The following is a 17,155-nucleotide window of genomic DNA, read 5'->3' as shown; positions in this document are numbered from 1 at the left end:
GTGAGATCTTATCTGCTTATAAACTGGTTAAACAGTTGATACTTTCTTCCTTCCCGCTTGTTAAGTGGTTTATATGGTACGAGTACTTTACAGATCATAGTTCAATCTTTGATCCGTGAGTAATGTGGAATGGTTTTTGAGCTAAGTTGGGTACTTGGGCTAGACCCACAGGTACACTTTCTATAACCGGATAGTCTCTTGTCTTGTCCCCGTCCCCCGTCCCCCCTCTATCTGTCTGTTTTTCTTGTCTGTTCTCTTCGCCGTCTTCGGGTTATGTATACTGGGTCATAAGATGTGTTTTTTGTTTGTACCAATATTTATTCTCATTTTTATTTACTTGTTTGATTGTTTATCTAAGCAGTGCTGATTGTTCATTATAACTGATCTGCTGTATGTACTCTGCAAGCACTACTATGTTTGTAATATGCTTTTCTAAAAAAAATCAATAAAGCTTTTGAGTTAACAGAAAAAACAGTTGATACTTTAGACTAAATATAACTGGCAGTCTGCATGGTTCCATACACAGGGGCGTAAATACAATGTCTATCAGCCAGTAACAACACACACAGGTTGCCACTGATATATGTCAAAGTTGACAAACTTTCTCTGTGTCGTTACTGATCTGAGATCTGCTGGGATAGGAAAGGTTCTCTTGGCGGTGAGGACGGGTCAGACTGATTCCACTTGCAAACATGGGATTGTGTTGGTTCCAGACGCTTCTCCTGAGTCTTCTTACTGTGATTGTCTTTGGGACAGGTGAGAGCAAACAACCCTGGGTGTGAGATCTTTGTACAGCAGATCAGTATACACAACTGGGATAATGTCCGGAGAACAGTGCAGTATTGTTGTGTTGTTGTACAGTCAGTACCTACGTAGGTCCATGCATCAAACAGCAATTTCACAGCCCATCTGCTCAGATTCTCTCCATGATCTCACTTCTTGCTGTGAATCAAAGGCACATTGATTTCACCACTTACAAAGTCCGCTCTAAGTTCTGCCGCGGTCACATTTGGATCTTCCTCTCGTTAATTTCAACATTTCATATTTTATCCAAAATACTGCTCATATGACCCATATACAGTATACCTACTAGATAACTTGTGAAAGTGTCAGATATGTTTAGATCCCTAATACGTTAACTTATGTGCACTTAATTATAATCTTGCTTCATGTTATGTGGCTAGGTTGGCCTCCCCTGGACAGTATTGGGTAACCAGGGACTTTAGACTCCCCCGTGGGGACATTTAAATCTGAGCATTTTTTTTTCACAAATGGAAAATCTCTGCAACACTTTGCAAATTCTGTACCACCTGTTCACTTCCCCGATCTCCACCTTTATTAGCTAACTTTAATATATTGCAAAATTATATTTTGTCATAAATATTTAGGATCAGATGGTCACAATGCAAAGCTGGATCGGTGCTAATCTATGTGTAATCAGGAACACATTCATGTATGCGCATTTTCCTCTCTGATAACTCATTTAAACACCTGTCCCACAAACATAAATCTATTGTTTTAGATATTGCACATTGGTGCATCATTGCACACAATTGGGGAACATCCCTGATCCAGACAGGTCTGTCTGTCCATCTTCTTCTGCTAAAAATATTAGTATATCCATATTTCACTGTGGACATGTATGTATAGACAGGAGTGCATGGCTTATAAACTCACTTTTGTGACAAAGCCAAGTCTGACGTTTCTTCTGCTGTTTTGTAAATTTCCCTAAATGTCTCATAGTTTTAGGTCTCATAGGACAGGCGTCTTCTTTGGACTCAGAGAATGCCCATCACAACTAATACTCGCCTACAGCACTAGCAAATAAAAATGGGTTTATACATACCTGCCAACCATTATAACCTCCTCCTTGGGAGGTCCAGGACGGAGGTCAGGGGGCGTGGTGCGGGAGGAGGCGTGGGTAACGTCATCTCCTCCCTGTGGCCCCACCCCCTGCTATGTAGTGTTGAGAGTCAAAGCATCACGTAGTGGGAGGCCGGGCCTGATGATGCAAATCGAGTCATTAATCCCCACCTCCGCCAAGATATGGGAGTTCTGTATTTTATTCACCCAGGAGGACCCCCCTGAAATTTGTGAGCCTCCGGAATTTCCGAACCAGTAGGCAAGTGTTATAAAGTTTGTAAAATGTAATTATTTCCTGACTTACATGCTTGATAATAACCTGCAGGGTGTGTGTTATTGTGTGTCCTCTGTTTACAGGACAAGAGGATGAAAGACCACTGGTGGACACAAAGTATGGAAAACTCCGGGGGATTGCGCTGAGCGTAAAAGAAGCATCTGCAACGGTAGACTCATTTTTTGGTGTCCCTTTTGCGAAGCCACCAGTAGGACCATTAAGGTTTGCAAATCCGGAACCTCCAGTGCCCTGGGGCTCAACCAGAGAAGCCTCCGAATACCCCCCCATGTAAGTAGGATGTATTGGTGAATAAACCATATTGTAGTATCTAAAATTAGCATGCAAATATTGGTGTAGTTATAACTGTATAGACCAAGAATTCAGTCTGATAAGAGCGCTCAAAAGCTCTCTCCTGAATCATATCAGACTGGATTCTTGTTCTATACAGTTCTAACCACACCAATATTCGCATGCTATCTTTAGATTATAACCTGTGATTTCTAGGAAAATATGTTTATGCTGATTATGTGACTGTGTTTTCTGGCCAGAAGCAATCTATTATCAATGTCCTTGTCAGGGATAAGCCCTCTCTAACTACTCCCTGATTAATATCTTATCATAAATTCCAACAGTCATACAATATATCACCTCTAGTTTGTCAGGAAAACGCTCCTGATCCCCTTTATCTGTCACAAACCGTCCTCTGCGCACTTCTGACTTTGAAGCTTACTGTAAGGGAACACACAGGATTCCACCCCAAATCTCACATTCAACTATTTCTCTGAGGCTACAAATTTACTGGTTCCTTGCACAACACAGTCACCCGCTTCCACACCTCTCTGCCAACTGCCACCAGCTACGTATAAGGCCTGTAGTAAACCTATGACTTAATTATCCAATTGCACACTCGGTGCTCTGGTAGTTAAATAGTTAACCCTTCACACACTGGTATCTAAAGACTTAACCCAGCCAAGCAGTCTCTCTCTTCAACACAGACAATGGATTTGTTTAGAGCAATAAGGACAGAACTATTAAATTGTTAGATTTAATATACAAAAGGTACAATCATCATCAGCATTATCAGTTATTTATATAGGGACACTCATTCCGCAAAATGCTTACAGATAAAAAAAAACCAATTAGATAAAGATGTGACATACAAATAAAAAATTGCAAACGGATATAGAAACAAATGGGATGAAAGTACAGAGCATAACTTACGTACCATAATCTGTATGCCTGGGGTAGGCAGAAAAGATTTACAGTCCTTCAATTAGATTGATCCCCAGGAAATTGACAATATGCCCCTTCACAACACAGGTTTTTTAAGCAAAATGAAAAGGGACGTCCTTCACAGCGGCAGTGTTTATGCTAATAGGGGGGCAGGAATGTCCCCTGGGTGTCACTATAGTTTGCTCAAAAATATTCCAAAAGTTTTGACCTTTGGTAACTCTTTACATATATATCCCAGAGACAGAACTCCCTCCTTCAATAAACCAGTCATAATCTCGCACACATTTAAATACCAAACATGATGGAATTATAACAATGGGACATCCCTTTCCCAAAGACATAATTACAGCTGTCCCCGGGTACCGCTAGTAAGTATAATTCACAACCCGGGTGTGATTTCTGCTCCTCAGTATGGAGTAGCACTCATATTTCCCAAAATATGAAATACGAAGACATTTTCTTTGAAGTTCATATTTCTATATACCTGTATAGGCAGCCTACAAATGCTGCCTTTGTCTGCAAAGATGTCAAGTTGTGAATGGCTCAAAAAAGTCTATTCAGGTGCCCAAAAACTAACTTGTGTCAGGATATAGCTCACTGCAGGGGCCTTTCAATCTGCTATCTTCTAACACTGCTGCTACCACCACATAACACAAATAGAGCAGCTCAGATAAGACCCCCCACCCCTCCTCTTTGTGCTCTTCTTCACAGGATTAATTTGTCCATTTGCAATCACTAACTATCTCTTCCCTTTCCCCTCTGTTAACCCCGTTTATGTCTTTCCTCCAAAAAAAAAATCATAAAACGTTTGTTTTAATATTTACATCTTTTATGATTCAGGTGTTTGCAAGAAATAGAAGTTATGGAAGGATTTGCAAAAATGTGGAAAAGTCCATTAAAGATGCCCCCACTTTCAGAAGACTGTCTGTACCTGAACGTCTTTACTCCAACAGACAGAGCCAGGGATGCGAAACTGCCTGTAAGTATTGTGACATAAGGTTCATCCAACCTCAATACTTCCTATAATTCTCTATCATGTAAAGTCTTTTCAGGGGCTTATAAAGAAATTCTGATTTTTCAATATTTTCATAAGTGTTAAATGGACCCCTAACCCTATTCTTTTTATCTTTCTGTTGTGTTTGTCTTATCTGAATATTAAGTGATGAATCTATAAAACTACTTTTGTTGTAGGACTTTACCTAGTGTCTGTTATGTTTGAAGAGTGCACCATTCTGTACAGTTCCATTATTTGCTGTCTTTTGCCCATAATTCCTTTATCTCCTCTCAGAATCCCTCTGTCAGTCTATTTGAGGCGTGATAATACTTGACCTAAGGCCAAGAGATGTGACATTCAGGGCTGCCACAAGAAATTGAGGGCCCCCCACCTTCCTTCACTCACCCACCTTCATTTTAAATTTATTCTCTACCCAACATTTGCCACCTCCATTCTCTACAGTCACTCCCATCCCCGTACATTTATCAGAGCTCGCAGGAAACCGGAGCATTCGGAGGAAACCCACGCAAACAGGGGGAGAACATACAGACTCACAGATAAGGCCATGGTTGGGAATTGAACTCATGACCCCAGTGCTGTAAGGCGGATGTGCTAACCACTAAGCCACCGATTGTGAATGCCAACTGTGCAATAGTTGTAGGATGATAGGGCTGCCACCACCAGGCTCCTTCACCCGCGCCTGGAACAGCTGGGAAGAGGCTGCAGCACCTCTTTGCTGTGGGCTGGTTGGTACCTCCTGACCGCTTACTATGGATCAGGACTGCTGGGTAGTGGGCAGAGCGTTGACACAGAGACACTGGGTTCAACACAGAACAACCGGGCGACGGATTAGAGTGTATGCTCTTATCTGTTGGTCACGGGAAACAGCAGGTAATAGGCATCAGGCAGTGAAGCAGTGATGCTTATTGATCAAAGGTCCTTATACGGACCTTTACACACGAGTTAGAGGTACTAGATGGAATATAACTTGAAATACAAAATACAGCACTTTTTCTACAGTTTCTGACACACGTGTTGTCAGGGGGTAATCCTGACCCCTGCCCCTACCTGGCATAACCAAGTCTAAGATATTACATTCAATCTTTAGCGTCAGGATGCAATATATTCTCCAAACTTGGATGTAACGCAATTTAAAATTAAACAAGTCAATGGGCTAGATTTACTAAGCTGCGGGTTTGAAAAAGTGGGGATGTTGCCTATAGCAACCAATCAGATTCTAGCTGTCATTTTGTATAAGGTACTAAATAAATAAAAGCTAGAATCTGATTGGTTGCTATAGGCAACATCCCCACTTTTTCAAACCCGCAGCTTAGTAAATCTAGCCCAATATGTGATTTTCCAAATTACTAGCTGTTACATTATTCAGATAGGGTCCTTTTCTCTCCAACACACAGGATAAAATGGACACCGTTCCCCTGCGGTGCATTCATGCTAAACAGATGTGTTGTTCACTCTCAGATGAAATGACATAATTAGCATGGGACGTCCTTTCTTATGAAAAGTTACAGACCCAAATTGCATCCAAAATGCCATACTAACTCATAAATCAATACATGAACAATAGGAAAGTATTTACACATTTACACTCCCAGCGTCGGGACTTAACCTTTCGACACCCAGCGTTGGTTACTAACCGGCACGGCAGCACTCATATGTTAAATATATAGATTTAAATGAATAAACATTCCCTTTAAAATTTTTACATCCCCCAGCGTCGGGTATTAACCCATTCATCAGGCATCTTGACCACCTGGGAGGTGAGGGGAAGCCCGGTCACAGGCAGATTTGCAGAATGTTTAATTTGAATCATGATTCAGAGCAAGATGGCTGTCGGTGGGTAACGGGGGCAGATGCCGCAGGGTAGTCCGCCCCTATATGATACATGTGGGTGATATGTGAGGCTGTGACATTCAGCATATTAAAATCAATTTTCAGGTTCAATTTTAAGATCAGACTTGTTGTGGCGACCTTATAGATACAGATTACTGAATGGTACACCTGTTTATAAAGTGTATTAGGACCCATAGGCATTTCTGCTTTATCCAGGTCATGGTCTTCATACATGGAGGTGGATTCGTAACCGGAGGAGCCAGCATATATGATGGGTCCGCACTCAGCTCCTATGGAAATGTCGTACTTGTGTCTATTCAGTACAGGCTGGCGATCCTGGGATTTTTCAGGTACATTATAAAAAAGATATTTCTAATCTAGAAAAGATCATTTTTCTTGGTTATGTTATACTTTGCATTTCAGATTGCTGGTTTCTTGTGTATAAAATTCTAAAAACTCCCATTATTTTCTGAATGCAGAATTTTAATATACATTTTTTTCCTGCCTTATGGTTGAAATACATAATTTGAATGTATTGGTTTCTCTGAAACACTAAGTTAAATATTTTGCATAAAGATACAACATTTTTTTTCAACAAAGTAAAATAAAACTAAAGTTAGTGATGGCTGCAGACAAGTTTTATTGAAGTGAATGAGGAGGGGAGGGGGTAAGAAAAAAGCTCAGACATCTGTTTCTTTACACTCAGTTGATACACGAAAGCTGAAATCTCCAGCTCCTAAGTACATAGGTTAGGTAACATTAATGAATATGCTGTTTGTACATGCTACAGAAAAGATAATAGCAAAAATTGTGTTGGAAGTGATTTGACAAAATGTGCAGACTTTGATCCACTATACCTAAAATGCAAGTTGGATTATGTAAATGAGCCACTAACATTATTCACAAATATAAATGTTAAAGTTTCAGGAGCGTTTCACAACTGAAGATATTTAAGCTCAGTTTGTGATTTTGGGGGGAGATATTTCTCTACACACAGTGGATTTCCTGTCAGTGATACCAATGAATGGCACTGCATTATATCTTTATATAATATCTTTATATTTTGACAATGTACTTTTACAGGGGTCGAATTGGGCCCCTATACAGCGGTATAACATGCCAGCACCTATCCCCACTGCTCACCACATGGTAATCAGTTGTCACACACAGATTTGTCTCCAGTGCAGGTGCCATAGTGGGTGAGCTATTTGCTTAGGCAGCAGTACATTGTGGTCTCCAGAAAAATGGCTGCCATCTGAGATAGCTCAGTCAGTAATAGAGACACAATGTGAGATAAAAGCTAATTCACCTAAAACTGATATTCTGGGGAAAGGTCTATTGATCAGTTACATTTTTCATACCACTACTTCTAAATTTCCACTGCTTTTATATATATATATTTGGAAATGTTATTAACTTTTTTTTTTCTTAGGGCAAATTATATATCAGGTTTGTCCTATAATGTTTCATGTCTTCAATCCCTACATTTGTCCATCTGCCTATATAAATGTACAGTTTCCTTTTCAAATATCAGCACGGGGGATGACCAACTACATGGCAATTATGGACTTCTGGACCAAGTTGCTGCCCTCCAGTGGATACAGGAAAACATTGCAGATTTCGGAGGTGACCCCCAGTCTGTCACTTTATTTGGTGAATCAGCAGGAGGAATCAGCGTCTCAGCTCTGGTAAGTTCTATCTAGTGTTTAATAGATGGGTTTTACATAGGTAAAAAAAAGATAAAACAATCATGGTCCAAAAGATGTTTTAAAGAAAGAAGACTGCTGGTAACATCATCAAGTATCTAATTGGGACTTATTAATTAATTCCACTTGTAAATGTTACTCCCTCTACATGATAACACGCCCACTATCCACCCAATCCCACCCACTTTTGGGCAAAGCCCCACCCTTTTTGCTCTAGAGTTGAGGGCAAATTCTGCAAAAGATGACTAAAAGAGGATAACTGGCAGGTCCCTCAAATGGATTATAGACAGGATGTCTGCTGTGCTTAGGAAAATATCTTCCCCTAGAATTAAAATTTTAATATAATCAGTTCTGATAAGCTCCTAAATATTTTGCACATTTATTAGTGTTATCAGCAGCTTTCTGTGCATCAATTGTATTTTAGGATAAGTCGATCTTTAAGACAAACTTGGCCATAGTTGTTTCTTATCTCGGGGCTATACAAAGCCAGGTTCAGTAGACAGCAGCTCCTATATACAGCACTATAACCAGTTACACACTGGTCTGTATTCCAGTACATGTGAGAAATAATCATGTCTGTCTCTACCTCTAGGTGTTATCTCCGTTATCCCAGGGCCTGTTCCACAGAGCCATCTCTGAGAGCGGGGTGATGACAATGTCTAGTTTAGTGGTCAGCAAGACTGAAGATCTCATTTTCTATAGGAATGTAAGTCCTACTTTCTATGTGGTATAAGTGTAAAACATTGACACGCAGGAGACTGCGGCCATCACGGTTCATATCCCAGAGTCGCTAAAATGCTTAAGATAACGCTGTGAGACAACTGCACAAATTGTCTTACCCTCTGACACTTTGAAAGTTATTTTATGACAGTTGGAGCAGTATAAGAGTGTGCATCTAATCTTACACTGGTCTGTGTATATAATTGTGCTTAGCAATCACTTTGTGCGTTCTTACAGTGTGTGTTTGTGGTCCACAATCTGTCTGAGATGGTCATGTGACCTATTGGCAGCGAAAACTGTGTCCACCCCACGTACAAAGTCTAAGTACTGTCTGTCTCTGTTATAAGGACACCCCCCCTCACACACACACGTATCGTAGTATTGAAGTTACACTGTTTGTTTTTTTACCTTTTTATTTCCAAAACTATTTCAAATATTTGTAACAATTGTTACGATGGGAGACCGAGTGGCAGCGACTCTATGCAGGAATATTAATAACTTGTTACTTTGTAGCATTTTAATGGGAACTCTGGTATGTAAAATCCTCTGTAGTTTCTCTGTCTCCTGGTAACATGACGGATGGATGTAATGATGTATATTAGGCATTAGGATGTTAATAATTTCATCATTCTTTTTGTCTGAGCATTGACCAGAATGGCCGAAAACATTGTATCAAGTGACCTCTATCAGCAATTATTACTCCTGCCCTGTATTAGTGTCACATTTATACATAACATCCTGCAGAGCTGTCCTCCCAGTGCTGGATTTATCTGCTATAGGGAAACTAGGCATCTGCCTATGGGAGCAGAGTTCAGGGGCTGCATAGAGATAGATTTATGTTTATTATATTTATTTACATTTCATTCTACTTTATGCCCAATGAGCACCTATTATCCCACCAGGTAGGAGGGGGTGTTGGAGATGAGCAGGTGCGGAGCATAATTACTAATTTAGGATCTATTCCCTCAGCTCTGAATATGAGTCTTCCTTGAACCCATCACCTGTCTGCATTCTGTCCTGTAAAAGTATTTTATTGTAAACTTCTAGTATCACGGACCACTTGTGTCTGCTTCACCCCAGTCTATCCCTCTCCTGGATGTGCTTCATCTATATGTCCAGGTACAAATGACATCCTGACTGCACACAGAACATAGGCACATGCAATAGTCATCTTCCATGTTTTGTTCATTTATATATAAGCGTCACAAATATAGTTGGGGATTTAAAAAATCTGGGGATTTAAAATTGCTGATACTGCGCAGAAAACTCTGAAGAGAGAAGATTCTACAGCTGCTGTTACTGTTAGATACACTCTGCTGGAGAATCTATCTAACCAACGAACCAACATCGTCAACGGAAACTATTTACAAAAATGAATTGATGGAACTATTAAGTGTAATAACAAAAAAATATATAATAATATTCATTTAATTTAAATTTAGAGATCAGAGACTGTCTTTTTGTTATGTTTGCTCGATAATTTGCAGGTAATATATATTCTATAAATAAAACTTATATTGGTTCAATTTGAGGTTGTTTTTCACAACAGATGAATGGACAGTTAATTAAAATGCGACTATAAGACGTCATATTTCCACTAACTGGTCCATATTGCTGGTTGTGTAACAGACACAAACGCTGTCCGCTCAGCTCTTGTGACATCATAATATGTAAATATAATATATATATTCTGCTCCGCAGACTGTGGCTCATCTTTCAGGCTGTGACGCGGCCACGGTGGCGGACTGCTTGAGGGAGAAATCACAGGAGGAGATTCTTTCTATCACATCAACATTGGTAACATTGTATCCCTACTTTCTCCAGACTACAATACAAAATTGTTACTTGCTGAATTATAATTACAGGGACATTATAACAACTGTGTACAATTTGTATTAAGGCTTTAACATGAACTACAGGTGGGTATAGTTAGTGATCTGTTTGTTATATAGATACAATGTAGACGGAACGATGACTGTTCCGTTGTTGTAATAAATGTTGCCGTTTTCTCTGTTGCTCTTTCTCATCAGACCCAATGACTGATCTCTTCTTATTGTGCCACAGACATTACGTGGCTGCATTATCACTACCGGCAGATAGTATTGTGCATATAGCTGTGAGTCTGCAGCTGACCCCTTGAATGAGCGGAGATATCTCCAGACGAGATCCTGACTGCTGAGCCAGGCTCCTGTGGGGGGTTGTCAGAGTTCTCCACCTTCAGGTGTCTTTAACTCATCTGGCACCCTCCTGCGACTCTTATCTATACACATCAATGGATTCCTTCTGTGATTTTCTTCCAGTTGTTTGTTTATTGGGGTTTCAGTTCCGCTGCAATAACAATCACAGTGGAACAGCCCATAACCGTATTTGTGAGGGAAGGTGCATAGACTGAAAGCCCACACGGGTCTCCCCTACACATGCACCAGCCTCCTGCATGCTCAGTGGAGACCTACAGGGATGGAGGCCCCACATCGCCCCATCGCCCTCAGATATTCCCATTGAGCTCTGTGAACATGAGTTACGGCTCCTGGTGGCATCCCATAGCCAGAAAAACAAACATCTGCTAGTGATATAACAACATGGCTGAAAGGCATAGAAGGAAGTCAGAAGCACAAAGCAATGTATTTAGTAAAAGTTGCAGAGGGGTTGTGCAAGCCAATCAGATAAAGTCATTTGATGGTGGACAACTTCTTTAGTTCTACTAGAATTACAAGAGATTGACTTTCATGTCACTGTGACCTCTCCTGATTGGTGTAGACCCTTCCTGGTAACTCGCAGATCTCTACAGCAATCATCTACTGCCCTCTGCTGGGGGTTCTGGGAACCAATCAGAGATCTGTATTTGGGAGGATAAATGTATTAGATTGTAATAATGGCGTCACCTATGTGCATTAAATGTGACTGTCTCTCTGTGCAGGGCTTCCGGCCGTTGCCTGTTTGTGTGGACGGGGTCTTATTACCCAAACCAGCAGAAGAGATTTTGGCAGACACAGAAAGCAACAGGGTCCCGTACCTTCTTGGAGTGAACACTCATGAGTTTGGCTGGATACTGCCGCAGGTAGGATCTTACAGGGGGGAAGGCACTTTTGAAAAAACATAAAAATGTCACAATCACAAAAAAATGTTGACGATTATATAGACCCCCGGCGCCCTCTCGGCAGCTTCCTGGTCATGTTGTGTCCTTATCTTAACTACCCCCATTTTGGACTCAATGTCATTGTTGGCTGATGTGTTGGGAGCTGTCACTAATAACTGTCAGACGACTCCTGGTTCTATAACTTGTACAGGGCAGGTTCTACTGTAGACTTTAGTAATCAGACTGTGTGTATGGTTCCAATAACTTTCTGCCTGGTGCTATCAACTTAATTAAATCACCAGAGAGACTGTGCCAAGAGTGAGGAGTACTAGGTGCCCTCCAGCCGCTGCTAATACAAATCTTGGCCTCCTCTGCCAGTCTCTGGTAGGTATATCATGCTGGGACTTGTAGTTCCACATCAAATGGAGATCCTTAGATTCCCTGATTCTAGGTAAACCTTGCAAACCAGCCACTTGCATGAGGTATGTATATTGTATAGGAGCCATCAAAGTTGGAGGTCTGTATTGTACTCTATCTACCACAACTGTGCACTAATCTCCAGAAATCGGGTCGGCATTGTATACATTGTACACTAACAAACAGAACTGTGTGTCTGCATTGTATGCTAGCTCTCAGTATGGGGATATGCTTTCTGTTCAAGCCACTAGAAAAGAAGCGTTTCTGTTTTGTATATTAACAACCAGAACTAGGGTCTGAATGTCATACTTTTCACCAGCATGGGCTCTGTGCTGTATACTAGTCACCAGCATGGGCTCTGTGCTGTATACTAGTCACCACCATGGGCTCTGTGCTGTATACTAGTCACCACCATGGGCTCTGTGCTGTATACTAGTCACCACCATGGACTCTGTGCTGTATACTAGTCACCAGCATGGGCTCTGTGCTGTATACTAGTCACCAGAATGGGCTCTGTGCTGTATACTAGTCACCAATTCAGGCTATGTGCTGTATACTAGTCACCAGAATGGGCTCTGTGCTGTATACTAGTCACCAGTACAGGCTTTGTGCTGTATACTAGTCACCACCATGGGCTCTATGCTGTATACTAGTCACTAGTACGGGCTCTGTGCTGTATACTAGCCACCAGAATGGGCTGTGTGCTGTATACTAGTCACCAGAATGGCCTCAGTACTGTATACTAGTCACCAGAATGGCCTCTGTGCTGTATACTAGTCACCAGAATGGCCTCTGTGCTGTATACTAGTCACCAGAATGGCCTCTGTGCTCTATACTAGTCACCAGAATGGCCTCTGTGCTGTATACTAGTCACCAGAATGACCTCAGTGCTGTATACTAGTCACCAGAATGGGCTCTGTGCTGTATACTAGTCACCAGAATGGACTCTGTGCTGTATACTAGTCACCAGAATGGGCTCTGTGCTGTATACTAGTCGCCAGCATGGGCTCTGTTCTGTATACTAGTCACCACCATGGGCTCTGTTCTGTATACTAGTCACCAGCATGGGCTCTGTGCTGTATACTAGTTACCAGCATGGGCTCTGTTCTGTATTCTAGTCACCAGAATGGGCTCTGACTTGTATACTAGTCACCAGCATGGGCTCTGTTCTGTATTCTAGTCACCAGCATGGGCTCTGTTCTGTATACTAGTCACCAGCATGGTAATATTATTATAATTTTATATTTTATTGTAGTGTCTGTTTGTGTTTTTTTGTCCAGATAGTGAATCTGACTCGAATGGCCGAAGAATTAGACAGGGAATCCCTGCAGATTGCACTAACAATGATTCCCATACTGGTGAGATAAATGTGTATACATCAGATTTATGTTGCTTGATTCACGTCATACAATACTATATTTTATATAATGTTGTTGTCGTTGTACGTTTAATGCACAATTTTGCAGGGTTTAAGCTCCATTGAGATCCCTTTTGTCATGGATGAGTATATTGGGGACACACAGGATCCTTCTGAGCTCCGCGACCGGTTCCTTGACTTGTGTGGAGACATATTGTTTGTTGTGCCATCTGTCAGGATTGCAAGATACCACCGAGGTATGAGGCACAGCTAGAACCTCCGTGTAGCACATTGATATCGCACCAGTGTTACTCCCAGTGCGGATTAAGGTTCCCGCCTACTCTCCTCAGAGGACCCCTCCACAGACTAGAATAGCGATAGGGCAGAAAACTCTGAAGTTGCGCAGTGGGCAGAGGTCTAACCTCTCAGTCCACCCTCCTACCACTTTGTACCACCCTTTACATGGAATATCTCTGTTTCTCTCTTACACTGCTCGGTTTACCCTCATTTATGGCTTCTAACCATGAGAGCGAGGGAACATCCGGACGGCATCTTATTACATTGCTCGGAGTGCGCCCACAAGTCAGCTTTGTACCCTAAGCCCGAATGCAACATAGAAGCAGAGTGTGCACCCCATTAAATGTGTAGGGTGACACCCCAGGGCCCCACTCCTCCCTCATCACAGTACATGCTTCCAGCTAACTAACCCTATTCATGATACGATTCAGTGGCGGCCAGACACTAATAGACAGATGTACCGCCTGTATTCCCCTGATGGCGGCCTAAATCCTGCTCTCTCACCTCCATGGAGCCACCAGTCGGCTTAGAGGTCGGCTTAGAGACTTTCTAGTTTATGAACTCTCACAGGAACACTGTACAGTGAAGTTATCTCCCAATTTAGAAAGCCACCTATGGATTGTACATTGGGCAAGCTGGTGGCTTCATGGAGTGGGGAAAACAAGCAGCCCTAAACCTGTGTAGCCTAGGTGTGTTTCAGTTGGCCCCCGAGCCCCCCATAATCAGCTCTAATTATTACCACTGCTAGCTCTATTACTACACCATTGTACGCAGTGATAACACGGGACATTACACCTAGCACAGACATTCATCTCTCACTACAGCTGTAATATCACCTCTCCAAAAGCATTGTGCAAATTAACTTAAAAACATGCATATATATACTTGGATGAGGTAAATCAGTCAAAAAAGCACATTATTGAAATGCACTTGTCTGTCAGAAACGTCCCTCACTGTGTACGATCCAAGAACAAAGTTGGTCACTAGTAATGGTCTCCAACAACATGGCTGTCCTCATTGATTACAGATGTATTTTATTTAATATCGCTGAAATCCTGTAGACTATCTGTAAAATGGTCCATCCCACCTGTAACTCCTCATCTTCTCCTCACCTGGTAGATTCTGGGCTCCCTGTCTACTTTTATGAGTTCCAGCATCGCCCGTCATTGTTTAAGGATATAAAACCAGACTATGTGAAAGCCGATCACACAGACGAGCTGATTTATGTCCTGGGAGGACCTTTTCTAAGGGACGGAGTTATCTTTGCTGGTAAGTCTGGGAAAGGACAACTCCCTGAGATAATTTGAAACTGTTCTATTTTACCCATGAGAAACATTAAACAGAGAATATTGTTTTATAACTAATTACATGCTTCATCTCAATGGAAGTTATTAAGAGAATTCCAGTAGTTAATTCATTGGTATTTGGACATCAGTGTTTGAATATAGTCTCATCTACCACTTTCTTGTTGAATTATAAAAGTTTGGCCTCTATCATAGTTTATAGCGGTTTTATATAACCTATGCTGCCATTTGTAAGCCTATAAAAATGTATTAGAATTTTTACCCACTGAAAAATGTCATTCCCCTCTTTCCAAGGTGATGCCACAGATGAGGAGAAAGTCCTAAGTAGAACAATGATGAGTTACTGGGCAAACTTTGCCAGACATGGGTAAGAGAACGGCCCCTGATGTCTTTATTACATCATTGTCTTTACATGACGTATAGACGACCTGTGTGTAGCGGAACAAGGTGATGCAGGAGCAGCGGCAAAGATGATATAAACCGTTCATAGCTGCTGCAGTAATGTGATGTTGTGGGGTTTAAATGATATAATTCTGTGTATTTCAAGGACTTACCTTCCACTTCTGCAGCATACAACAAAGTTCTTACAGGGGGGGGGGGGGGGCTTGTTTTAACCATGCCAGACAGAGAGAAGAAAGTGGAGCGTGGAGTGTGGCCAGAATAAACTGTATTCAGTCTTGCACTCCTAAACTTTGCTGCACCCAAGGCCGCTGTCTGTTCTGCCCGACCGTTCTCCCAGCTGTAATCCCAGAGCTCTGCAGCTGTAATGATTATTATTTATAGGGCGAGGCAAAGTTCTGCAGCGCTGTACATGGCGTCAGTACAAATATGGGAGACGTATTTCATATAAACAAACGAGTGCAAAAAGTTACATAGCAGAAGTAGAACTGAGCAGTGCAGGCAATGATTACTGGTAATAATACAACAAGGGTAACAAAAATGAAATCCTATTACAAGGGGCAAGTGCCAGGATAGCTGAGGGTGACAAATTCTCCATCATGTGTTCTGCACATTAATCAATAAAGCCACAAAGTAATTAATAGATTAATAGTAGGTGATTCCCTTTATTCTCTGCAGTGATCCTAATGGACCGGGTCTAGCAGAATGGCCACAATATGACGCAGATGAACAGTATCTGGAAATTGATTTAAGACAGAAAGCGTCTAGCAGACTAAAAGAGGACGTTATTAAATTCTGGACCGAAACTCTTCCGGGGAAAATCCGACCTTTGCCTGAGGAAAGAGAAGACCACACAGAGCTGTAGATCTCTATCCATAGTCATTTTATATCTGTGTTTTAATATGGAATACTTCTAAAGTCAAATTACTGCAGAAAACATCTTGATATGTTGTGGATGAGGATGAAATGTTTCTTGTTCCTGTGTGACAGGCCTATCACAATGGCTGCCAAACTCCATCTTGTTGTTGTTGTTGTACTTTTATGTGTGTATTGCCAAATGCTTATGTAACCAAGACAGAGCTGAGACACGCCAACATCTCAGCCAGGACTTGTCTCCGATGCTTACTGCGCATATGCTGGAATGTAATGTTCTTATCAGCAGTGTACCAATAAAAAGTCTGACATTTTAAGCTAATAATCATGATTTAAGTGATTTCCAGGACCCTTGTTTTCTGGCTATAAAAAGTGAATCACTGCGACACAGCCTTAGCCATACTTGCCAACTCTCCCTGAATGTCAGGGAGACTCCCTGCAATAGGGGTGATCTCCCTCACTCCCTGAAGAGTCTGGCATTCTCCCTGATGCTGAGCCAGTACAAGACCTGGTTGGCTTCGCCATCTGTGGCATGATGACACAGTTCACAAATTGTGTCCTATGTCCATGTATTGATGCCTATGGAGGTGGCCATTTTCATGGAGACCAAGATTTAATCAAAGACTGACAGGTAAGACAACATGACCTCAGTAATGGAGACAGAAATGTAAAAGTCACTTCAGTCTCTAGAGATTCATTAGCAGCTTTACTTTAACGCATAGTTGCCTACTCTCCCGGAATGTCCTGGAGACTCCTGCATTTCTGGGAGACATCCTGGGCTCCCGGGAGAG

General features: G+C 41.6%; 1 protein-coding gene across 1 annotated transcript; it reads left to right on the top strand.

The window, feature by feature from the left end:
• Positions 1-583: 583 nt before the first annotated feature.
• LOC142104548 (fatty acyl-CoA hydrolase precursor, medium chain-like) lies at positions 584-16,681 on the top strand. The gene is made up of 13 exons (XM_075189281.1): positions 584-756; positions 2,221-2,425; positions 4,211-4,349; positions 6,432-6,565; positions 7,750-7,903; positions 8,514-8,627; positions 10,343-10,438; positions 11,559-11,699; positions 13,415-13,492; positions 13,601-13,748; positions 14,908-15,057; positions 15,387-15,459; positions 16,170-16,681. The coding sequence occupies exons 1-13, from the start codon at positions 693-695 to the stop codon at positions 16,354-16,356; spliced, it is 1,683 nt and encodes a 560-aa protein (XP_075045382.1). The 5' UTR covers positions 584-692; the 3' UTR covers positions 16,357-16,681.
• Positions 16,682-17,155: the final 474 nt, after the last annotated feature.

The sequence above is a fragment of the Mixophyes fleayi genome, chromosome 10, assembly GCF_038048845.1.
Source record: "Mixophyes fleayi isolate aMixFle1 chromosome 10, aMixFle1.hap1, whole genome shotgun sequence".
NCBI classification, from domain to species: Eukaryota; Metazoa; Chordata; class Amphibia; order Anura; family Limnodynastidae; genus Mixophyes; species Mixophyes fleayi.
This window is presented reverse-complemented; position numbering and strand designations above follow the sequence as displayed.

Coding starts and splice junctions, on each gene's coding strand:
- LOC142104548 (XM_075189281.1), top strand. CDS start 693: ATGGGATTGTGTTGGTTCCAGACGCTTCTCCTGAGTCTTCTTACTGTG. Junction 10,439..11,558: donor TTTCTATCACATCAACATTG/GTAACATTGTAT, acceptor CTCTCTGTGCAG/GGCTTCCGGCCGTTGCCTGT. Junction 13,749..14,907: donor GATTGCAAGATACCACCGAG/GTATGAGGCACA, acceptor CTCACCTGGTAG/ATTCTGGGCTCCCTGTCTAC.